Raw genomic sequence first — 26,238 nt, forward strand, 5'->3', positions numbered from 1 at the left:
GCTTTTCCGGAGGTTTAACATCTTGAGGCAAACTCTTCACAATATCATTAAATCTCTTATTAAATTCTTACATTGTCTCATTCTCACTCTTCTTAATATGGCTAATAGCATTGAGCAAATGGCTTTCTTCTCTTTTGTCTGCATACTTCTCATTAAAGGCATTGATGATAGACTTCAAGGAATCAAAAGAGTTAGAAAGAAACTCTGTGATCCAATCACAAGCATCCTCATCTAAAGAGAGGACAAAGGGTCTCATCTTAACATCCTCATGGTTAGCATTATTACACCACTTGCTCACACAAAGGTTGAAGTGTGAAAATTTCTAATACGAAATTCTACTGCAGCAACTGATTTATTTCACCTACTTATTTCTCACAATAAGTAATTTACGAAAAACCCTTCTGTAAATATTAAAATAAATTCTACTGCAGTTATCACATAATTACATAGAGAAAATAGCAGTGATATACAAGCACAAGAATCAATCACATCAACACAGTTGTTTTTGGACAATTGTCCCCGAAAAAACCCAATGTGGGAAAACCGGTGCAGTAGATGAGGGTTTTATTAATCTTCAGCAACAATCGCTTTACAAAGAATGATTTTATAGAGAAACTGAGACACTATTGAGAGAAAACACCTAAGACAAAGTTTCTCCTCTTCCTAGAGAAGTTCTGACACCCTGGAGACCCTTCACCCACCTCTGCGTCACTTCTACGTCCCTCTGCGTCACTCTGCGTGAGGACTGTGTCTCCAATGGTGTTGTATACCTGCTCTTCCCTCTGCATTGTCTCTTGAATGCCCTGCGTCACCTCCTCCTCAGTCACTGATTGCTACTAATGCCCTCCTCTTCCTCCACCCCACAACTCTCCCTTTAAAATCGAACTCCTTTTCCTTGAAAATCGATTTCGCTCGGGGTACTGAGTATTTGCCCGGCGTATCTCCAAATGACTCTCAAGTCTTCTCTTATACTTTTCTTGTTGATGAATCAACGGCTGAGATTAAATCTCTAATCAACAACTAAGATTAAAAAAGACTTGATCCTCGTCTCTTAGAAGCTTCTCACCCACATCTTTATTAATACCCATTAATATTTTTATTTTCCGAAGTTTAGACTTAGGAACCTATTAAAAATATTAATTATTTTAATAACTCCTCATTCGGGTGGAATTTCTCCAAACAATTTCTAGGTCTTAGAGATCTCATGTGTTCTAGTCCCTCCACAAAATTTCGAAGCTAGAGCACATTCGATGCTACCCAAAATCAACATGGAGCTCATAAGGTGAGTCTTGGCACTAATGGCATTGTTACCTTGGAATGAAGGCAAATTCTCGATGGCTTTATTGAGAATATTATTCAGATAGCCATTAATAGCAAAGTTACAGGGAGCAAACAAACCATCCATGATTTCTTACTTAGCTTGACCTTGAAAAAAGCAAATGGATATCAGAATTAGCTTCCTTCCCAAGATTTAACAAGAAGTCTACAAGAAGAGAGCCTATTTAATCTCGCTCTAAAAACCTTTTCAGGATCAAGAGTGGGGCTAACCAAGCTACTTGGATTCCTCCTAGTATAAACTCTTGCAGAAAATGAACCAAGTGGAGTCACCACTTGACCAGGAATCTAACTCTAAAAATCCAAAATGCAAAACCGAAAGTTAGTCATATTCCAGATTAAAGAGGACTTATCCTCGGCAACGGCGCCAAAAAGATGTTGTCTTCACAAATTGCACACCCAAGAATGTGGGAAAAATCCTCAACCCCACAAGGTGTGTAATTTGTGAAGACAACAGCCACCAAGGTTCAAATCCCACTTGTAACATGTTTACCCCTCATGGGCCAACTAGGGCTAGTAAGGTACCAGCTACCTCACTCTTACTTTACTACTTGAGGATGTGACGAGATGTTTGAACTTTGCAAACATTCGTCAATTGGGTTTAGCTTGGGTTGTTAAGAGAAGTTTTAGCCCTTCTACCCAAGTTCAAATCTTACTTGTGACATGTTTGCCCCTTCTAGGCCACCTAGGGTTAGCAAGGTATCAGAAATCGCACTCTCTTAATTACTTGAAGGGTGGGCAAGATGTTTCCAAATATTTCAGCCCAAGGGATTAGCTCAACAGGCGGTCATCAACATTGTTGGGTATTTGGCTAATTTTGTGCTGGCAGGTGCCCAATTTGAATCCCCTAGGGTGAGGTGCACCAGTCTATGCCACCAAGTTTATTAGGGATGCCATCCAAATGTAGGGAAGCATCCCTTAGGTTTCCCCGCAAGGTTTTCTTTGTAAAGAAAAAATAAGGGTATGCATCTATGGCTCCTTGCTCTTGACCATAATTAACTGCAGTAAAAAATTGAAAATGATAAATTCACCATGGTTGATTGCAGCAAACAGTAGTTAAGAAAAGACCATGATTGTACTGAGTAGCGAGGTGCACTATACAGCTCAGTGTGGGGGATATCTCCATGTGTGTGTTCGCTATAAAACCAAAATGATTAAAAAAAGAAAAAAGAAATCAACATCCAACATCTAATGTCAAAAAAGAGGAGCCAACCCTTTATTTCTTTTAATTAATTATCATAACATTAAAATGTAAGCATCAGAATACAGCATTAGACAAGGTCAACCAGAAAACCACCGACCTTATTTGCGTAATGTATGAGTTTATCCATCTGCTTGAACCATGTATTTGCATTTTCATATGCAAAATCTTCCCCCATTGTCCACATGATATGATTTGTACGAAATTGTTTGGCCTGCGAATTCAGATCTCATTAATCACGGATTATGAGAAATTTTTAAATTCAGTAACTTGTCTAGAAGGGCTAACAACTTGGATTTTGATTCAAACCTGCTCTTCAGCAAGCTGAACAAAACGATCAATCTGTTGCTCAACATTATAATCATAAAGAAACGGATCGTCCTGCATCACAGAGGAGTTTTGGTAATGAACATCATGATCTAGGTCTCTAAAATATAAGCAGGCAGGGATACGGGAAAAGGTCACCTGGATAGTTGTTTCTGTAGTTTTAATGTCATATCGAAATTCAGAGGGAGGGTCATAATGGTGTGCAAGAATTCCAGTGAAAACCTGGAAATCAAATACTTCATGAAATCAGATATATTATAAGTTTTAGGAGAACAATCATGTGCTTTGCATCAATAGATCACAAAAATTCTTGTGCATTCTATGCCGTAAAAGAAATATATAAAAGAAGCAAAATAGTTATTCAAAATAAATTTAATATGAACATTGAAGACAAAAGATAACCACACCACTACTTCTGGAAATCTTAACATCTTCACAAAACACTAAATAGTTCCCACCTGTGCAGAAGACCCAAGTGACTTAGAACCACGCCAAATCATCTCCATAGTACGATCTTCTCTCCTTTTGGCAATGTCTTGATAGTCAGCCCTCGCAAAGAACAATGCTTCAAATCCAACCTGTAACTTAATCCCCGTAAGGTGATGATACAATTGACAATCTTGCTTTTCGAAAACTGTATCAATTTAAGGTTTATCAATAACCAATACCAAAAAAAATCAGCAATTGATAAACATTTTGTTTCACTGGAAAAATTATATTATAATACTACTGATTCACCAAAACAGGGGATAATTACATCATCCAAAACCTGAGAGATCTAATATCTCTGAAATCCATGATTTCCTAGAATAGACCCCTGAAGACCTTACAATATTTTACATATAGATGGTAAACCCAAATGCCTGGATGTTCAGAATCATCCAAATAGAACCAGCATGCTGATTTCTAAAGATGATCAACTGATTTTTCTACCAGCCCTGCTGGATTACTTAAAAGTTAAAACTAATACCAGAAATAACAAAATTCTGAGTGAACCTGAAATTTACGCCATGCATGCTTATCTGGAGTTCAGTGACACAATAGGGTGGCATGGGGTAGTTTCCTGCTGCCTTCTGTTCATTGTTGCCTCTGGGAGGGGTCTGACGTGCCTTCTCCATCATTGAGAAGGGCAGCTTTCATGCTACACACATCTTCCGGGATCTGTCTGTTGCACAAACTATCCAAACCCTGGTCTATTGCAATCTTTTGCAGACAGATGCTGAGTAGCAATGTTTCATTCCTTGCACTCAAATTCACTTCCGTAATCTGCTGTGATGCCAAATATCCATGCATTTCTACCGTTCTCCCAAAAAGATCCAACTTCAAATCTAGGTTCTGTAGTACCTCTATCACTCTGTGCAACTGAGTTACTGTGTCTCTTCTTTTCACTTTGCCCATCCTTTATAATTTTGAGTTGATGACTAAGTCTACACAACCCTAATCACTCATTGAGATCAACAGTTAAGATTAAATCCCAATCTCATTAGCGATCAACAATGGAGATTTATCTAAATCACTAGTATAATTAAATTACACTTTATTAAACTTTTCATAACTTAAAATTAAAAGGCTCTTCACTTTAATAAAGTAAATTACAAAATATAAAGGACTTCAGATGGCTTCACGCACGTTTGACACAAAATCTGTGCAGAAGTTCCTATCCAAGTTATAAACATCAACAAGCCCATGGCTAAGGGGAAGTTCGAGATGTTGAGGGAGAGACTTGGGCTGGTGGAGAACACTTTCCTCACAAAGAGGAAGTGGGAGAGTTTTACCTAGTTGCTTGGTTACTAATCTCCTACAGCTGGTGAGGCTAGCATACACAGCAGATCCTTGATGATGCAGCAGAGTGATGGCACGGTGCTAGTCTATTGTGAAAGGTGTGTCACAATGATATAGAGAGTGAGAGAGTGAGGGCAACAGACTCATCCTTATCCCAAATCTAGAACAATGTTCAAATCTATGTTGCACGAAACTTATAGTAACCCAGTGTTTTGGGCCATACCCATACCCGAAACTTTGAAACTCGACGGAAACTCGACCACCTTGTAATCATCTATGAGAGTTAATATAGACTTGGTTTTCCTTCTAAATTGTCATCTATGGGTCTTATTCCCTTTCTTCTTGAAAGATAATGTGTTATTCACTTATTTATATATATATATATATATATGGGTCTTATTCCCTTTTTATTCTTGCAATATAATGTGTTATTCACTTATTTATACATTTCTTTATATATATATATATATATATATATATGGGTCTTATTCCCTTTTTTTTCTTGCAAGATAATGTGTTATTCACTTATTTATACATTTCTTTATATGTGTGTGTGTGTGCGTGTGTGTGTGTGTGTGTGTGTGTTGAAGAATATAATTAGCTTCCGACTTCATAATTGTACTTATCAAAAAGAAAAATTATTATTAAAGAAAATGACTTATTAAAGCATGGGTTTCATGCTTGGGTCAATGTTTTCTAGGTCAAATCCTCCATTGAAGGCTTCTAGGTTTTATCTTGAGTCATTAGAGTCATTGTCATTTTTATTAGACCCTTCTTGGGCTTTTGTATCATGTAAAAAGATTTATTTTTGAGTCAAAATGGCCATTTGTCACCTCCACACCAAGTCGGCCCTGCCCTCATCAAGTCGCCTGGGTTAGGCCAATTCAACCTCACAAGAAGCCTATTGAGCAACTTACTTCATTTGGAGAGCATTCACTCAACAAGTTCGATCTTCAAGGAAGAGAAGCAGAAAAAGAGCGAAGCAGCTGAAGAAGGACGAAGTTTGCTGGGAAGACCTAAATCAAAATTTATGGGCTATCTATCTCTCACACGTGCAAAGTTTTGGGCAATTGCTGGGGCCGAAAATCTATGTTTACTGCAGGTCCAAAATTTTGTTGTTGGGATCGAAGTGTTGCTGCTAGGGGGCTGAAATTTTGAACTAAAGTTGTTGCTGGGGAGCTGTCACTTTGAGTATTTTGTGAAGATCCTCTATTGAAGGGAAGGGTTGACTTGGTGGTGGAAGGAGGGTTTTGTCTCGGTCTACGAAGTCTAGAAGTGTCTCACCTTGATTTGAATCTACTGAAGAAAGAATTCTTGACTGGGTTTTACCCTGGTTGTGTGCCTACAACTTGTGTCTCTTGTTCTTGTGATCTTCATATACATATAATTTGGTAATTTCTTGATGAAAGATAAACTAATTTAGAAGTAAAAGAAGCCAACATAATTCACAAGTAATTATCAAGAAAGAAGAATCAAACCCTAATTCCTATAAGCATTGATTTCTCAACATGGTATCAAAGCTAAGGTCAAAGAAGGTTGAAGATCACTTTATTGGCAATTACCTGAAGAAAGGAAAAGCAATTTTGGAAGAAAAGGTTACTCCCTCTATGGCAAGCTACTTGAATATGGGAATCAATATCGTGAGAATTGCAGGAAGTTGGATTGAAGGATAATCTACAACCTATTTAGGAGACTCAAGAGTGAAGGATTTTTTTTGCTACACTTACAGGTACTCTTGATGATCACAACACATGGATCATTGATAGTGGAGCATTAAGACATATGACAGGAGAAAGTGGACAAATTCATACTCTATCAAGGGAACCATCATCTCATGCAGTAGAGCTAGGAGACAACAACAGTTATGCAGTCAAAGGCCTTGGATCTACACCATTGAAGCTGGAAAGTGGAGCAAAGCTACACCTCAACAACATACTCTATGTCCCAAGTTTGAAAAAGAATTTACTTTCCATTTCTTGTTTAGAAGATAAAGGAGATAGGGTTTCCTTTGTAGATGGTAAAGCTTTGGTTTGGGGAAAGGATTCAAGTATTGAAAAGGCAAAGATTATTGAAGTTTGTGAAGGAAGACTATATAGAGTTATAACACCATCTGCTCAAACCCTGGTTCACATGGAGATCAATCCTATCGAACTTTGGCATATAAGATATGGGCATATTCATTACAAGATAATACCCTCACTTAGTCAAATGGTAAAGGGCATCCTCAACATCAAGGAAGATCATGGAGTATGTAAGGGATATTCTTTGGGAAAGAATACAAGGAAACCTTTTACAAGCAGTAATACAAGGAGATCTTAGATCTCATTCATTCCAATGTGTGTGGGCCAATGTCTAACAAATCTCTTAGAGGTCATCATTATTATGTTACCTTCATTGATGATCACTCTAGAAGGACATGGCTCTATTTGAAAGGTTCAAGGAATTTAGATCCGAAGTGGAGACCTTAACCGAAAGAAAGATAAAAACTTTGAGATCCGACAATGGAAGGGAATACACTTCAAAAGAATTGATTGCATATTGTAAAGAAGCAGGTAGTAAGAGGGAGCTCATTGTTCCCTACAACCCCGAGCAGAATGGAATTGCAAAAAGGAAGAATAGAACCATTGAAGAATGCATAAGGACTAGATTAGGAGGGAGCCTCCACCATTTTACCAAAAGATAAGTATCTTGTTCCTTGTTTCCTTTGTTACGTTTAATTTCCCTCTCATATCAAGATTTGTTTGTATTATATGCTAATAACCTTCTCTTTAGTAGGAAAGAAACAGAATACACAAAGGTTATGGAGGAGACTTCAAAGGATAGACTTGAAGCATGGAAGAAGTTTTGTTGCAAAGGAGATCTTTTAAGAATTGATGTCCTACAAGGTTTGTTAAAGAACAACTCAAGGTATGTATTAAACTACAAATTTTGTTACAAGGTTCTCTTCATAGAAAAGGTATGTTCATTCTCTTTTGAAATTTGCTTTACATTACTGACATCGTTATGTCTAGGGTTTTGAATTGTAAAGATTCTTGTTAGGGTGATTAATCATTAGATTGAATCTACTCCCATTATATTATCATTTGATCATTATTGTGCAATCCGAACTTTTAGGGTTCACTGTAAAACCCTAACCTAAGGGTATACTGATGCTAATATTGAAACCCTTGTCTACTTAAGGGTTATTGATAAAGTCTAGAACATATAGTAAAATCCTATTCTTTTAAAAGTTTAGGGTTTTGATAATGTCTTGGTAAAAACCCTAGTCCTTTAGGGTTTGTTGTTAATGTCTAGGTTATATAATGAAACCCTAGATTTTTAGGGTTTGGTGATTTAGGGTTCGTGAACAAAACCTTTATAGTAAGATCCTAGGAATGAAACCCTAGGTATATATTCGAAACCCTAGTCTGAATAAAAAAATTGTATATCTAACTTTGATGTATTGATGTTTGTGTCCTGGGTTTACCTAGTTCGTATGAATGTTGATATGAGATGTTAGTGCATGAAATCCTAGATATGTATATGCGAGTATGATAACCTAATTGTTGATACTCATGTTTTAGTTTGTAAAATCTAGAGTCTATAAAACTCTAGTAGAGATTGATATTCTAGGAGATGATGATGTTGTTTTTAATTTTCGATATGATTTAGTTTTGATGATAAAATCTAGGGTTTGCAACTAACCCTAGTAGAAGTCTGACATGTAAAAGCATAGTGTTGAAACCTTAGATGTATAGTAGAATTGTTATTTGATTGAATTGTTGATATCTAAGGCTCTGTGTCTCAAAGATGGAGTCTAGGGTTTATGACAAAATCCTAGCAAGAAGTTGAAGTTTAGTATGTAAAAGATGTGTCTCTTATCAATTATGAACCTAACTAGGTTTAGGTATTTGGTCTCTAAAGTCAAGATGATTCCATTATTGTAATATGACTCTGATATAGTTAACTTCATGCTTTTGTATGTTTGTATTTGGTTGTACTTGTTGTTAAATGTGTTGCAGGTACACAATCTTCAAGATGTTGAAGATGTTTGTGATTGAAGATGTTTATAATAATGAGCATGATGAAAGGAAGCTATAAGAATGATGATGATCAAGATGACCTTGATGCCATAAGAAAGATGAAGCCTTGAAAGAATGAAGTTTCTCCGATGTTATGAAGTTGTTAATCTCCCTAAGTTGAGAGGGAGCCTGGATAGAAGAAAGAGTACATCTCCCTAGTTGAGAGGGAGGGCATATTATGATAGTCATGATGGATACCTTGAAGAAGAAATCGGAGAATGAATGAAAGGACTACAAAAATAGATTTGCAATGTACTGAGGATGTATTTGATGTTGCTGAAGAAGTGAAAGAAGAAGAAAGCTTTCGACAATTCGTATATGAATAAGTGGCATCGAGATGACTGAGGACCCCGAAGGTTTGTGTTTACTTGTATGTTTATTTGAAAGTTTATTGTTGATTGGGTTTTGTGTTTGTACAGATAAATCTCTCCACAAGAAGGTTGAATACTTTGGAAGCATGTTTGGACAAATGGATATATCTAGTTTAAAAGGGAGAGATGAAGCATCTAATGGCGGATGCTTGGGAGGAAATCTGGTCGGCCTATGTGTTGATGTCTAGATCCAGAAGAGGGAGGGTGGTGTTGGTCATGGAGCTCTGACCTTGGATATGCACCTAGATCCCTGGATTGATGGTTAGCAAGTAAGTCTGATGGTACCTAAACTAGCTAAAAGCTTGAGTCCATCTTAGTCCCACCCGGATAGATTACCCTGGTCAGGTATCTAGTCTGCAGCACTGAGTATGCTAGAACTCTCCGTAGTTCATCATTTTGAAATCTTCCATGTAGTTGTATATATGTAATTATGAATACCTCCCTAGTTAAGAAGGAGTGTTGAAGAATGTAACTAGCTTTGATCTTCATAATTGTACTTGTCAAAAAGAAAATTTATTATTAAAGAAAATGACTTATTAAAACATGGGTTTCATGTTTGAGTCAATGTTTTCTAGGTCGAAGCCTCTATTGAAGGTTTCTAAGTTTTGTCTTGAGTCATTAGAGTCATTGTCAATTTTATTAGACCCTTCTTGGGCTTTTGTATCATGCAAAAAGATTTATTTTTGAGTCAAAATGGTCATTTGTCACCTCCACACCAAGTCGGCCCTGCCCTCATCAAGTCGGCCTGGGTTAGGGCAATTTGACCTCACAAGAAGCCTATATATTGAGCAACTCGACTTCATTTGGAGAGCATTCACTCAACAAGTTCGATCTTCAAGGAAGAGAAGCAAAAAAAGAGCGAAGTAGCTAGAGAAGGACGAAGTTTGCTGGGAAGACCTAAATCGAAATTTCTAGGCTATCTATCTCTCACACGTGCGAAGTTTTGGGCAATTGTTGGGGCCGAAAATTTGTGTTTACTGCAAGTCCAAAATTTTGTTGTTGGGGTCGAAGTTCTGCTGCTAGGGGGCTGAAATTCTGAACTGACGTTGTTGTTGGGGAGTTGTCACTAGGAGTATTTTGTGAAGATCATCTATTGAAGGGAAGGTCTGAATTGGTGGTGGAAGGAGGTCTTTGTCTAGGTCTAAGAAGTCTGGAAGTATCTCATCTTGATTTGAATCTACTGAAGGAAGAGTTCTTGACTAGGTTTTCCCCTTTTAAGGGGTTTTTCTCTCGTTGTGCGCCTACATCTAGTGTCTCTTGTTCTTATGATCTTCATATACATATAATTTGGTAATTGCTTGATGAAAGATAAACTAATTAAGAGGTAAAAGAAGCCAACATAATTCACAAGTAATTATCAAGAAAGAGGAATCAAATCCTAATTCCTATAAGCAGTGATTTCTCAACGATATATATATATGACGTTTCAACCGATGTTTCTAAACATACCTTTTTCGAAAACTTTGAAACATTTCAGTGCTTCGTGCAACTTAGGTTCAAATTTAGCATTCCAGTAAGCTAGAGTTTGTTTTATCAGTTGTGACATGCATTTACTATCTTTTGGGGAGGGCACAGATCCCTAAGATAGCTAGGGTGCTTGTATGAGACATTTTATACTTGGATGAATGTGCAAATACTTAATGGTGTAGCAAAGGAAGCGCAGAGTGATGGCACGATGCTAGTCTATTGTGAGAGGTGTGTTGCAGTGATAGAGAGAGAGAGAGAGGGCACTAGTCTCATCCTTATTCCAAATCTAGTACAACTGTTCAAATCTAGTACGACCCTTATAAGACCCGCGAGTACTTGCGGGTCTTGATGGGTCTTATAGTGAGATGGGTCACTCGCATAGAACCCGCGGTTCTTACCTGTACCTATGAATACCCACATTGAACTCCTCTACCTGCATTGAACCCGCATAAGGCCTTCATAAGACCCGTGAAGACCCTCAAAATTCGATTTTTTTATTTTTTTTTTTTTTTGGAGATCATGTGGAGGGAAAGAGAAAATGGAGGGAATAAAATGCTTTATAAGCACCTCCCTCCCTCACATTTCTCATTCACTTGTCATTTGAGTGTTGAGTCTTGGCTGAAGGAGCCGAGTGACTCCATTGCACAGTGAAGGAGCTCTTGCAGGAGGCTAAAGGAGGCTTCATCAGACCCAGCTTCATCACAACTAGGTAGGCTTCATGAAACTTGATTGCTTGTTTGAAAAAAAAAAATTCCATGTAAATTTTTTTTGTTTCAAATTTTTTTAAACGTTTTTGGGCCCTTAGGCTGAGTTTCTCAGCCACACACAGGCCCTGTGCATGGCTGAGAAACTCAGCCACAGAGCCTATAGGCTTGATATTTTTGTGGGCTCGTGCATGGCTAAGAAACTCAGCCACATTGCCTACGGGCTGAGATGTGGTTGAGAAACTCATCCATAGGGCCTGCGGGCTGAGAAAATATCAAGCCTACAAGCCCTATGGCTAAGTTTCTCAGTGACGCACAGGGCCCATGCGTGGCTGAGAAACTCAACCATAGGACCTAAAAAAACTTAAAAATTTTGAAATTCTCCTAATTATAATTAAATTTTAAAAAATTAAATTCTCGAATCTCAATTAAGTTTAAAAAAAATATTTTTTCTTCTTCTAGATTTCATCACGATGCCACCAAAGGGTAGTGTTACAAATCCATTTGGGCACATCAAATCCCAACATTCAAATCAGTGATTTAGGACTCATCAAACCCTAAAATCAGTTGTTTCATGCCCTAAACAAGTCAACCCTTTGAATGCCTCCTTCCCAGACAGTTTCATGACTTGAAGACATCCAGAAATTGCCTCTAGAGGGAGCAGCGCAGGTAAGCCCGTATGAAGGTGCGCTACAGAGCAGCTAAGTCCACTTCCAAGGTGCTCTGCAGAGCACTTAGGCTTCCTTTCAACTACGTTGGGCGAGAATGAGCGAAATTCACATAGGGTTTGGAGAATATTCTTATCTTGTGGAGTCATCTAGAAGTTTCCCTGTGTTATCAACTCCTATGAGCTCGAGAATGGATGAGGAATGAGTTAAGGATCATCCTATCCTCTCATCCTTTCCTCCATGGAACTAATTCTAAGTATGGAAGGCCATTCAATGTCACCATTAATGACAAAACCTCCTTCATCTTCCTATAAATTGACCACTCATCTAAGTGATCAGGGGTTGGATTATGTTGAATTGTAAGGAGATAATGCTGCTATGAGACTTGACTTTGGAGCAAATGATGTGATGCTGCAAGCTTGTCTTGCTTTTGATGTGATGTGGATGGGATCCAAGCTGGAGGAATGACTTTGAATCAGACACTGATGGTTGTAATTCCTTCTTCTATCTACTAAAGTGTTTAAACCTTTTTCCGTATGATGTGTTCTTTCATAATGCTTATATGTATGAATTGCTTCTGATTCCTTTCATTTATATTCAATGGATCATATGCTTTGATCGGTTTTCATCTTCTGTTGTGTTGACAGGGTACTTTTCAAGCGGATTAAGTACGGGAAGGAGCGACGGAATTGATACAAGGGAGACAAGAGGAAAGCGGAACTACAGGTAGGCCTTTTATCCTCTCTTCTTATCTATTACTTATAGGGAAAGTCTAAAACACTTTAAATTGTTGTTCTAGGCACAGCTACTTGTCTAGTGAATTAGTATTTATCCGTAGATGCTAAATTCTCCAAAACCGGTAGTAGAAAGTCTTGTGATTTGGCATGGGCACATGGTAAACAACTCACTCCCGGTAATGACCACCATGTCAAGTGCAATTATTGCAATGCCAAAATGTATGTGGGCATAAACAAGCTATAATACCACCTAGCTAGAATTCCTGGGAATGGTGTGGAATGTTGTGAACATTGCCCTGATGAGCTTACTGCTGAAATGGTAGCTACTGTAGAATCCATTAAAGAAGAAAGTTCTAAGAGGGCAAGAAGGAAGGTTGAGGTTGTTGGGATAGGTAGATCTCAGAATGAACCACAGAATCAAAGTGCCGGTAACTCCTCTTCAAGTGTTGTGGCAAACAAGAGTATAACCTCTTCTTTCTTCGCTCCCGTACAACTCCAAGATCTCAGCCAACCTTGGAAAGTTTTAATGAAGAGAAGACAGAGGATGCAGATATGTCAGTGAGGAGGTTTTGGTACCATAATAGTCTTTCATTCAACTATGAAAAGTCTTATTTTTATCAGCCCATGGTGGATGCCATTGCAAGTGTTGGCCCTAGATACAAAGCCCCGTCTTATAATGCACTTAGGGGGAAAGAGCTATATGAGGAGCTCGAGTGTGTCAAGCCACAATTGGAGAGCATTAAAAGCTCATGGAAGTTTACAAGTTGCACATTTATGTATGATGGGTGGGCAGATCAGAGGGGTAGAGCAATAATAAATTTTATTGTAGCTTGCCCTAAAGGAACCATGTTCCTAAGATCCATTGATGCATCTGCACATGTAAAGGATGTACATTCGATTTTTACATTGTTTGCTGAGGTGTGGAGGAAGTTGGGGTTGCAAATGTTGTCCAAGTAATCACAGACAACGCAACAAATTATGTAGAAGCTAAAAGGTTGCTTTGTGCCAAATATCCCACCATTTTTTGGACTCCATGCACTGCCCATTGCATAGACTTGATACTAGAGGACATTGGGAAGTTGGAGTGGGTGCAAAATGTTGTGCAAGAGTGCAAACAAATTACCAAGTATATTTATAACCATGTTTGGGTGTTGAACCTTATGAGGGAATTCACACAGGGTGAGCTAAGTCACGCAGCTATCACACGGTTTGCTACAAACTTTCTTTCCCTCCAAAGCATTTTGTATGAGTACCAAGCTTTGAGAAGAATGTTTAGTAGCCAACAATGGATATTTTGGAAAGATAACACAAAACCAAAAGCATTGATTGTAAAAGTTTTGTCCTACGTGATAGTTTGTGGGAAAAAATCACTAAGATTGTTAGCTCTACTGAGCCCCTTTTGAAAGTCTTGAGGTTGATGGATGGAGAGAAACCTGCAATTGGATATATTTATGAGGGCATGGACAGGTCCAAAGAGGCCATCAAGACTTTCTACAAGGGAGATAAATCCAAATATCTCCCTTTATGGAAAATTATTGATTCCAGGTGGGACAAGCAGCTACATTCACCATTGCACGCAGCGAGAGCATATCTCAATCCGAGCTTATTCTATAATGAGGGGTCTAACATTCAAAAAGATCCTGAGGTGATGAGAGGTGTCATGATATGCATTGAGAAGATGTTCCCAGATCAAGCTATTTAAAACAAAATCGTACAAGGAAGCGTCTGGCATATTTGGATTCAGCTCAAGCCAACGTCTCAAGGACAAGAAAATGCCTTGTAAGTGCAAATTGTTAAAATTTAGTTTGTAATTTTGCTAGTTCTCTTTTGAGTCTTTTATATGTTTGAACTTTGGCATTGCAAACTAATAATATTTGTTGTTATTTTTTTACAACTCATTGGTGGATAGATTGTGGCACTGAGGCACCACAATTACAAGAATTTGCCATCAGAGTTTTGAGTCACCCCTGTAGCACTTCTGCTTGTGAGCGCAATTGGTCGGTATTTGAGCACATCCATAGAAAAAAGAGAAACGGGTTGAAGCATGAGAGGTTGAAGAAGTTTTTCATCTACTACAACCTTCGAATGCTCACAAAACAAGTGCAGCCAAAAAGTCTAGATCCAATTTTATTTGATAGTGTTGATTTAGACTCTGATTGGGTTGTTGAGGAGGAGTCCCCTGATTTGAGTTGGCTTGATGAAGAGACTGAGGATCTCTCTAGTTTGTCATCTCAAATGGAGACTCCAAATACACCTGCCTCGCAATTGCTTCAACCTTCCGATGTTGGCACTAGCTCCATGACGGCTTATTCTAGGTGTAGTCATGCATGAGTGATGAGACTCAAGATTGTTATGAGACTATGACTTATTATTTATGACATATGTATTTGAATTTTGAACTTGCTGCCATTTTTTATTTTGATTATGGAACCATGGTTCATTTCCTTATTCAGTATCTAAATGTTTTGCTTACAAAAATTGAATATGTTATGTTGTACAATGTACTATCATAGATAAAAGATGATGTTATGAATTATTGCATATATTGTGGTTTTTATAACTTATAAGGATTGGAAATGTCATTAGTTTCTTTTTTGTGCTTAAAATTTATCCTATTTTAAGTTTTTTTCTGTATTTTGCCGATTCTTATACGGGTCGCCGAGTCAATACCCAGACGAGTCTTATATGAGTACGAGTCATGCAACACTGGTTCAAATTTAGAATTCCAGTTAGTTAGACTTTGTTTTATCTGTTGTAATACGGATTTACCATCTTTTGGGGAGGGCACAGATCCGTAAGATAGCTAGGGTGCTTGTATGAGACTTTGTATACTTGGATGAAGGAACAGATGTCTAGAAGGCAACAGCAGGTTTGCATGTTTGTTGTTTGGCTCCAGTAGGAAGTGCACTATTCATGGCACATATTTCAATGCAGGAGGGCAGACTATTTGAGATGATTAGGGTTAGGTTTGACTCTATTGATTGGGATTGCTTCATGCATGTATCTAGATACATTGTATTTTCCATATCTTCTTGGTCTATAAAGAAGATGAAGGGTGGACAACCATGTGGTTGGGAGTTTTAGTTTGGAGCTTATGTATTGTGATTTTCTTCTTACAGTTTGAAATAGAATACAGACGCAGTTTTTAGTTCTGTTAAGCATGTTTCTGCTGTTCATAATTTCCAGTAATGCCTTTGTAGATTCATGTAGCTCAGAAAGTTCTTTTGATTGAGTTTTTCGACTTTTAAGCTACTTTTAAGCTACGTAGGTTTTGGGTTAATTTTTCTAATTGCGGACTCTACTTACCATGGTTGAAATTTAAAAAAAACTGGCGTTACTATTGGTAATCAATATCATAAACTGATAAAAGTGCCATCCAAGATTCTTCCCAACAAAAACAATACTTTAATTACAATTATGTACTTTGATAAATCGTAATCCAAGATTTTTTTATGGAATCAACGCCATGATTGATATCATCATGTGAGATTTTCCCAATGGGATTAATGATCAACACAATGAGATCATTTATGATAAAGCTTCATCAAAGAATCTTCCTAAAGGATCAATGCATATATATTGGTGTCTGTATATAATGTGTACGTAAGATACATCTCATTTTCTTCTTCATCACTTCGCACTTCACTTTCTTTCATAAGCATGGATAATAATGATTTATGATAGGGTGTTGAGCACATACTAGTGAGCCAGGGTAATGTGTGACTTTTGTCACATGGATAATGAAATTGAACATAAAGATGTGATAACCATATGTGAATTTTGCCACATGATATATTTAATGATGGACATGCTTCATCCCCTCACTTGAAGTTCCTAGTATATAACAATTAACCCTAGACTCAGAGTAGGTTACATTGTGTGCTAACTTGCTTGTCTTCTATATGTGCATTGTGTATGGAATTGTGGTGACAAGGAGAAGGGAGATTGATCCATAACAAACTCTAAACTGGTATATACTATCATCTTGCAAGAGTGAAGAAAAGGATAAGAAGAACGATGTCATACAAAGGGAAAGGTTTGCAAACCTCTGCACTTAGAAGATAACCTTGAACGGCGGAATGTCCGAAGGGATCAATCTGCCACCCAACACGAGGAACTTTGCCAAACTCTTTCTTGATAAATCGGTGCCCAAGGGTTGTTTGATCTATCATGTCCACGTAATAGGTAGATGCTTCATCATGCATGCACCATCCCCCATTTCTGAAAAATTACCTTAAAGAGCCAAGCTTTAGAATTTTCAATATTTATGGAACTTTATAAGGAAACCAAAACCTTTGAAAAAATAAGACAAATTTTACATCTAATAGAAATAATTAGCCTTGAACTAAAGCTTGAGAATTAATGAAGTTAAATATTCCACCCACATAAATTCAAGTTGGCCAGATTCAACAAGCCTTCTAACAATTTCCCTTTTCTCTTCACTTTGTTGCCTCCACCACCTTTTGAAAAAAGCCTTACAAGAAGAAAAAGCATGTTATTTAAATAAATATGAAGGAAATGGAAAGCGAGTCAAGAAGTAAGCCTACTAGATATTCTTCTCACCATTTCAACGTAAATAAATTTGCGGTTTGGGTCTTCTTGCAAAGCATTGATAAATGAATCCAGGATGTATTCTACCGCTGCCACCTGGAAACAATCCATTAAAAATGCCATATATTAGTTTCCCATACAACTTCCATTTTTTAATTGGAGAACATATTTGGAAACAATGAAATGGTAAATTGTAAAACTTTAAAATTCATTAAATTCATAAATTAGATATCAGACACTCAGGAATCTTGGCTGCAAACACGGTGACCTTGCCCACCCAAGACAAGTGGATATCCCAGTCAACTTTTGAAGAGCAATTTCCTCACCTACTGAGGAAAATTTCTTCTAATCAAGAAGGAAATGATGAGGCTTGGTCAATATGTATTATATTTGTAATTGTCAATCTCACTACCTCAACCACTGATTGTAAATATCCAACTCAACTTTTCATTAAATATTCTCCAGTACCAATTTTTGTACTTACATATAGACAGAGAGAGAGTACAGTATGTACAGTTGTCACAATTCTTCTCTTCCATTTGCTTCTTATGTGAGTATTTCATTGGCTTCTCCACATGCGCACATATCAATCACCGAGAAAACAAACATTGAAATTGCCAGGCATACTTTTATATACACTGAATATGGAATGCCAGATTGGAGGTTTCAGCAAGTTGTTTCAGAATAGTTTGCACTCTTGGCCACACCATTAGAGTGGGATAGAATTAAAGAGTGTATTAATTGAAATTGCATTGCACAGTGAATGTAAAGTTGTAAACTATTATTCTTCTCCTCTCTCTTATATTCTATCTGGTTTGAATATTCTCTAGCGGTGGATAAAGCTTCATCTCTTATTCTGTTCGCTAGATTGCAGTTTCTATGAATATATTGCTAAACTTTTGCAGTTACGGTTGATTGACTCCATAAACCATGGGAATGGTTTTTCCTCTCTCATTCTCTGTGTTGTATTCTATCAGGTGAATATTCTACTGTTTTAACTTCTGGAGGATTCTTCCGCTCTTTTCATCTACCTCTTCTGAATTTTCTTTAATTGTGGTTGGATGTTATTTGCTTGTTAACCTTTTGCAGTTATGGTTGATTGACTCCATAATCCATGGGAATGGTTCTTCCTTTCTCGCTCCCTGTGTTATATTCCATTGGGTGAATATTCGACTGTTTTAAGTTTTAACTACTGAAGGATTCTGCCTCTCTTTGCCTCTCTTGTTCTGAATTTTCTTTAATTGTGGTTGAATGTTATGTGTTTGTGGTTTGGTATTAAAAAGTAACAGAGGCCATTGCCACTGATGTTTATATAGACTGCACAGTGGATTGAACTTGTGACGCATTGGCTTGAACTCGTGACCATAGATACCAACACTTTCCATAAGATCCCACCTGCTTTGTTAAGCAAAAATCACATAAAATTGCTTGCAGATTATAAAAAAACAGATAATACAAAAGCTGATCAGCTCAACTTGCTGACACAACAAGCTATGCAAGAAGCAAGCTCTTCAATGGTCTTACTCTTCCATCAAACTATGACCTATATGAAACACTGTGCCTTACAGAAGTAAACTAATAAAGCATTCACAAAATTCAAAAACTGCATCAGATTACCCTTTTATTTTGCAATTGGACACCCTAACCCTAGCTGTCCAATGCAATCCCTCAACTGTGCATCAACTAAAATCACAGGGGCACTGCAGAACTGAAACGGGTATTACCATGTAAAGTAGAAAGGATATCATATGAGAATGCAGGAAGTAGTGTCTATGTTACTATGTAGAATGTACTAGCATACATTAGTCATAAATAGGATGAAAGGTGAGATACATATCCCGAATGTCCTTTTGAAGCCTTTAGCAGACCAACTGAAGGAGGTAACAACCCACTTTGATCAGGCTTCTTTCACTCATGTTTTTCCAGGAGGTTAATACTGAGGCAATGCCCTCTCCAAGGAGTGTCAGCAGCTGGAAGCAAGAGTTTTGATCCTGGAAGAGTCTCAGGATGTTGTCTTAACTATCTCAAGTGTTGATTTGTGTAGCTTGGGAGGTACTCCAAGCCCTAGGGTTCAAGGTTTAGAGGGAAAAGCGCCACAAGGGTCACTTGTGGGCTTGGAACCCAAGTATGGGGTTTTGCACCCATCGGGATTTGGATCAAAATCATGATGAATTTGAGCTTGAGAAAATTTGAGGTGATAGAGTTTGGTGAGCCGATTCCAACACTCCAAAGATCACTCAAATCGGAGCTCTAGAAACGAAGTTATGAATTTTTGAAGGTGACAAATAATTATGGACAGTCAAGTCATGTAGTCTTGAAGTGAATTCGTCCAAGATTCGTGTCCCTTTATGAATTCGCTAGAGCCCCTTATTTGGATCAATGTTGCACTAATCGGGAAAAAATCACGATAATATCGTATTATCGCGATTTTTTCAAAATGACGATTAAATCAGGCGATTAAAATATATATATATATAATATATATATATATATATATATATATATATATATATAATAAAATAAAATTGGCCAATTTTTCGGTAAAAAGCGTGGGCCCGTCGGGCAGCGCGTGTTTATTAGGAAAAAAACGCGATTTTTTTTTTTCATTTGGACAGCAGAGGGCGCGGTGGGGTTTGGAGACTTGGAGACTTGGAGGCTTGGAGATTTTGGAGCTAAATCAACTACCTAGAGGAAAAAATCGAAGAGTGAGCTAAGCAGGAGACACATTATCTCCATAAAACCAGTATGGGCACCAACGTTTTGTGTTTTCATTGTTTTGTAACTTGGTTTTTGTTTTTTTTCTATGTTTTTGGTTGGGTTTGGAATGGGGTTTTTGACATACGTCCAATGTAAAAAAAATTTAGTATTTTTGGTTGGGTTTGGAATGGGGTTTTTCACATTTGTCCAATGTATTTTTTTTTTGTTTTTTTGGTTGGGTTTGGAATGGGGTTTCTTAAATTGTAAGTAATTTTTTTTAGTTTTTGTACAATGTAAATAGTAAAATACTAAATTGTAAATTTGTAACTTGTAAATACTAAATTGTAATCCTTATTTTCCCATAGGTTCACCGAAACACCATTCAAGTTTTCAACTTCAAAGTTCAAAATCAAACATGTCAAGGAAATTGGACCCTTTCTGGGAATTTGGTGAACCTGCTACTTTGAATAATAAAATAAACTTGTCTTGCAAGTTGTGTGGGCACCATATGTCCGGGGGGGTGTACAAATTGAAGTATCACCTTGCACAAATCCCTGGATTGATGTAGGGCTTTGCACAAATACAAATCCTAAACTCATCCGAAGAGCCATGAAAGCATTGGAAACTTTAGACCACACTAGAGAGGCCAAAGAAGAAATGAAGAGGCAACTAAAAAAGTCAATTGAACAAGGAAGTGGCAGTGGTTCTACTGCAGCATCAACCAACCCGGTAGCTGCCTCATCATTTTTTGTTCCTCGAACCACACCTGGTTCACAGCCATCTATCAATTCAATGCTAAAAAAAACTGAGAAAGAACAAGCTGACAAATTGCTGGCAAAATTTCTCCTTTGGAGTGATATTCCTTTCAGCATTGTAAGGAATAATCCATTTTTCCAACCTGCTCTTGATGCTATTGCAACTGTTGGCCCAGGGTACAAAATCCCTTCTTATCATGACATGAGAGGCCGGATTCTTCAAAATGAAAAGCTTGACTGCACCAAAAGATTGGAGGATTTTAGGGAATCATGGGCACAAACAGGATGCACTGTGATGTCAGATGGTTGGACTGACCAAAAGGGGAGAACCCTTATAAACTTCTTGGTTAGTTGTCCCAAGGGGACTATGTTTATCAAATCTGTTGATGCATCTGCACAAATCAAAGATGCAAGAACTTTATGTGATTTGCTGGATGTGTTTATTTTGAAGGTGGATGCAGAAAATGTTGTCCAAGTCATAACAGACAATGCTACAAATTATGTTGTTGCTGGCAGGATGCTTATGGAGAGGCATCCTACTTTATTTTGGACACCTTGTGCTGCACATTGTATTGATTTGATGTTGGAGGACATAGGGAAAATTTCCTTTGTTAAAGATATTGTTGAGTCATCCAAAAGCATTACAAAATTTATATATAATCATACATCTGTGCTTAGCTTGATGAGAAGATTCACCAACAACAAAGAGTTGGTGCGCCCCGCCATTACACGGTTTGCCACCAGTTTCATATCTCTTCAATCCCTCTTGAATTCTATGTGGGATGTGAAGAGAATGTTTCTTTCAGAGGAGTGGTGTGCTTTGCCAATGAGCCGCAAACCAGAGGGAGAGGCTATATGCAAACTAGTTTCATACCAGGAAGACTGTTGAGCGGGAGTGCAGGAGGTGTGCGCCATTACTGAACCTTTGGTAAAGGTTCTTTGGTTAGTTGATGGTGAGAAGCCCGCAATGGGCTATTTGTATGAGGCCATGGACAGGGCGAAAGAATCCATTCGGGCCTACTATGATGATAAGGGAGATGAGGGGTTTCAGAGACAACTCCTCCTATGGGGAGTGATTGATGAACGATGGAACAACACACTCCATCGTCCCATTCATGCTGCTGGGATTTTCCTGAACCCCGCATTTTCTTACGCATGTGGGTTCGTATTTGATGCTGAGATCATGGATGGATTCTTAACCTGTGTCCAGAGGATGGTGCGATCTCCAGCAGAACGTACAGAAATCTCTAAAGAAATTGAGACATATAGGATGGCAGGTGGCACATTTGGCTTTGACATGGCTGTGACTGATAGGACGATTAAAATGCCAGGTATTTTTTAGTTTGTTTCAAATTTCATTGTCTCTTCAAATTCCATTTTTTTCTTATGTTTATTTAAAATTTTATTTGTAATTTTGTTGTAGATGCATGGTGGAGAATGTATGGTGCTAGGGTACCCCTTCTGCAAAAACTTGCCATTCAGATCCTCAGCCAAACATGTAGCTCCTCAGGATGTGAGCGCAACTAGAGTGTATTTGAAAAAATACACAACAAGGAGCGCAACAGCTTAACACTTAAAAATTTAAAATATTGCAAATTTCCAAATAAATTTTTGAAATAATTATTATTTCATGATCTTTGTACAGTTTGGAGTCCCAGCGACTTAATGACATGGTCTACGTCTACTACAATCTTCAATTGTGGGTGAGACAACTTGAGAGGACACCTGATATGGAGGCCATCTCATTGGATGGGATTGACACCACCGCTACATGGAGGGTTGAGTCCGAGAGGCCTCTCATGGAATCTGCTGATGATTGGTTAGTGCAGGATGTAGGGGAGGAGGAGGAGGAGTTGGAGCAAGAGAAGGAGGAGGTGACACCACCTGCCCAGGCTACCCCTGCCACCAGTAGAAGACGTGGTCTACCTCCTATAGCTCCTACTCCTAGTTCTTCAGCTTCTAGAGCACAGCAGACTCCACTGCCAACTCCACCAACACCAGCATCTACATCTAGAGGGAAAGGGAAAGCTATGGCATTTTCTCGCAAGAGGGGCAGAGGAAATCAATAGTATTAGAATTTAGTTATTTTGTTCATTTCATTGTATATGACATTATGACTCATGAGATACATTATTATATTTTTTGTTGATACTTTGAGGCTGATTTGGGACTCAGGAGTCAGAACTTACTATTTAGGACATGATTCACTGTTATGTGTGATTTTAGCACTAGAAACGATATTAAACATCTTATATATTAGTTCTTTTATCATATTTATGTGCCAATATATTTATTTTATGTTGTAGATGGTTTAGATATTAAAAAATTTGAAAAAAATGAATATTTTTGTACCAAACGATTATTTCCCGATTATTACCGATTTTTTCCCGATTATTATGATTTTTTCCCTGCGCCGAAATTATCCCGATAACGATTAGTGCAACATTGATTTGGATATAAAAGGAGGGTGAATTGATGTGTTTTAGATCATCCACTTGTGAAACATTCCTCCAAGGAAAAGAGCCCTGAATTTGGTGGAGAAAGAGAGCCCTAGCCGCAGCAAGAAAGGGTCAAGCATAGTGTGGGGATAAGTCTGAAGTGGAGGCGGAGAAGCAGCGTGGGAGTTGTCTGTTTGGAGGCCGAAGTTCTGGGCATGATTGCAGACTATCTAAGGGCTGGTTGAGGGCTAAAAACACAGGTCCGAGGAGCTGTTCTAGGGCCGAGGTGCTGGGCTACTAGGCCGAGGAGCTAGGAGGCAATACATTGCTGTTTGGGGTGACTATTTGGCATATCTTGGAGGAGGCCGAAAACTACAGCAAGCTGCTGTGCTAGGCCGCAAGCCATAGCAAGCAGCTGGAGGTATTCTAGGACTGCGTTGAGGTGGACAGAACCTTCAGAGGATAGCGTGGCATGGGAGGAGCCTCTCCAAGGTAGGCCACAGCCCTTGAGGGCTAGTTTTGCTGACTGTGCGTTGAGTTGAGGGTTGCATATTGTGCCCTAAACAGAATTGCAGGAGCAGCAAGCAAACAGTGGAGGACAGCAGCATTTTGTGGAGGATTGTTGGGTCAAAGTGTTGACCAGAACTGGATCGTGACATAGCAGCCTGTTGGTGCCATGTGGAGGATCTTCCGAGGAGGTGAAGGGTCTTCCTAGGAGCAGAATTGACAGTGACATGATTGGGTACCATTGATTTGATTGGAGGGCAGTGAGTTGGCTAACCCAAGTAGCCCTAGAGCAGTAGACAAGAAGGACGTTGTTGGTGCGTGATTGGGTGAAGTATTGCAGCCTAATGAGTAGCTCTTTGATGGACGAAAGAGGCTACTAGAAGGCAGATTGGAGCTCAGGTATTGGCTAGCCTAGAGAGCAGTTTGATGAGTCCGTGTACATGCAGCAAAAGTGACTTGCAGTATTGTTAGGAGGCAACCCTCTTGGAGTCTCGATGTGTAGTGGCCTTGATGGACTAAGGCACTACTAGTGAGCAGTACAGAAGCGAAGGACCGGTAGCACAAGATACGACATCAAAGTTACACAACAAAGTTTGTCATTGTATCTTGTATACCATAGACTATTGTATTACTCAGTTTGTTTAATATAACGCAGATTGGGATTGTACAATTTTGTTAAAAAGTGTGTATATTTGTGCATATGTGATTTACTTATTTATATTTCCGTTGTGCAAAGTAGTTTATGGTTGAGATTCTTTGTTTGGTAGCGTCAGTGATTTTAAGACTCTAACCTAGACCTAAGGTCATGGAAATTCAATATCAAGACCGCCTGTTTAAATTAGTTATTTCTCCCTTTTTCATTGTTTTGATCTTTAAACCTTTTATTGATGCTTTGTAAAAGACTGTTATGGGAACAGTCTTGAGAACCATTATGGATGTATTAGCTTATCTACTACTATGGGGTTGGTGGCTGAAAAGTCCTTTTTTAATGATCTAAAAGATACCCGTTGGGTATGGGCTTGTTAGAGTATTGTTCTGTAAACATGCTTTGAGCAGCTGAAGAATGTGATTTCTATTCTTCACTGGAATAAGAATTCCAATTTTTTTTTCTTGAGAAAAAAGAATATGAGCATACATCCAACTTAACCTCGAATTTATTAAGCACTAATAAGGTATAAAAAAGCTCAAGGTGTCAACCAATTGGCACCAAATAGATGCGGGTTTAAAATAGATCTATCCTAAGATTTATTTTTCATGTCTATTGGTATTTTTATAAAATTTTGTTATTTTTTGAAGTCAGCGTGTGTTTTTTTCTTGTAGCACCGCACACGCTTTGTCACACAACTGGAGATCTCCCTTCACCTAGGTTGTAGAACACTTGCTTCTTCGGTGAAAAGAGATTTTATGTGAATTTAAACAGCATCCTGAAGATTGGTTTTTCTGAATATTACACTAGCCCAAACCCATCTAAACCAGGTATACTATGCACCTTGAAACTGTGATCTTAAGAGTTTGTCATTTGCGTGTACTAAAGGAGCTCTCTTAAGGTGCATATTATAGATGGGTCTGTGCTAGTGTCCATATTGAATGCAGTGATGTGCCCAATGCACCATTACATGGGCACACAAAGAATTAATGGGCCACCATTACCACACCGGGATGTGAAATGCACCTGATTTCTGTAAGTGCAGTGGAATAAAGCAATATAATCACTTATATGACATATCTTTCAACAATTACATACATGATAGGGCAACTCAACAACGAGATAATACAATATGGTTGGGTGGATTTCATTACTGTCAAAATAGACAACAATTTCATTCAATGTAACTACTAGCAATAACTGAGAATCAAACCCCCTGACAGAAGTCAACGCCTGGACCTGCTGCCCTGGACTGACAAATTTATGAACTGAATACGATAATAATTTTACCTGTATAGAACTGTTAGAGCCAACATAGTATTGATCAACTGTCTTGAGCCATCCCACATCGTCATGAGTGTGAGGAACTAGATGAACATTCAGTTTTCCTTCGACTGGCCCTGCTTTGGTGTTATACTCAATTGCCAGGGATTGCCAGAAGCAGAGATTGATAAGTAGGCTGCAAATGCAAAGCCATTGAAGCTTTGACCCGCCCATGCCGGCAATGTATGTTGCGTCTGCTTTCATGAATCCTGGAACATTTATAGGCTTTTCCTAAGCGAAGTAGGTACAGCAGGCCCGGCAGAAGCAGAAGATAATGGGCACCAAAATTTGATGTGTGCACTGCTAAGGTTGCTCTCCTGGGGTCTCTGTGTAGATGTTGGGATAAATAGGTGGGTCTCTGTGCAGATGTTGGGGTAAATAAGTGGTCTGGTCATGGTGGGTGTCAGCTTTTGAGTAAAAATTAACAAAAATGTCGACATGACATAATTAACTCGGTTTCTGAGTAAGAAAAATTAACATGAATATTCACGATATCAGGATCTTGAGAGGTACAGTGGGGTCTCTATTATACAAATTGGAGAGTTAGTCCCGTGAGGTAGGTCCATTGACCTCCCATCTCTTATGATGTTGCTATTTGGGTAAAATGCAAGGCTCTTTGTTTTTTTACTAAAAAATTATATAAATCTTTTATTATAGATCTGAAATAA

General features: G+C 38.3%; 1 protein-coding gene across 4 annotated transcripts in view; it reads right to left on the minus strand.

The window, feature by feature from the left end:
• The window catches only part of LOC149225724 (alpha-mannosidase-like), a 456,087-nt gene extending 430,072 nt beyond the window's left edge, over positions 1–26,015 (minus strand). For 2 of the 4 annotated variants that reach the window (XR_016247699.1, XM_089377298.1), the window contains exons 1-8: positions 25,538–26,015; positions 17,217–17,300; positions 17,039–17,127; positions 16,700–16,874; positions 3,322–3,441; positions 3,002–3,085; positions 2,846–2,917; positions 2,637–2,750 (exon numbers count right to left, since the gene is read on the minus strand). Coding sequence is in view for 3 of the 4 variants with exons in the window: in XM_089377298.1 (XP_089233424.1) it covers positions 2,637–2,750; positions 2,846–2,917; positions 3,002–3,085; positions 3,322–3,441; positions 16,700–16,874; positions 17,039–17,127; positions 17,217–17,300; positions 25,538–25,774 (975 nt within the window). In the remaining variant the exon portion in view is untranslated. The remainder of the gene's footprint in view (positions 1–2,636; positions 2,751–2,845; positions 2,918–3,001; positions 3,086–3,321; positions 3,442–16,699; positions 16,875–17,038; positions 17,128–17,216; positions 17,301–25,537) is intronic. The other 2 variants (XM_089377297.1, XM_089377296.1) reach the window with 1 other exon arrangement.
• Positions 26,016–26,238: the final 223 nt, after the last annotated feature.

Source organism: Pinus tabuliformis, chromosome J (assembly GCF_031772625.1).
Source record: "Pinus tabuliformis cultivar Carrire ecotype Pingquan chromosome J, CPIR1, whole genome shotgun sequence".
Taxonomy (NCBI): Eukaryota; Viridiplantae; Streptophyta; class Pinopsida; order Pinales; family Pinaceae; genus Pinus; species Pinus tabuliformis.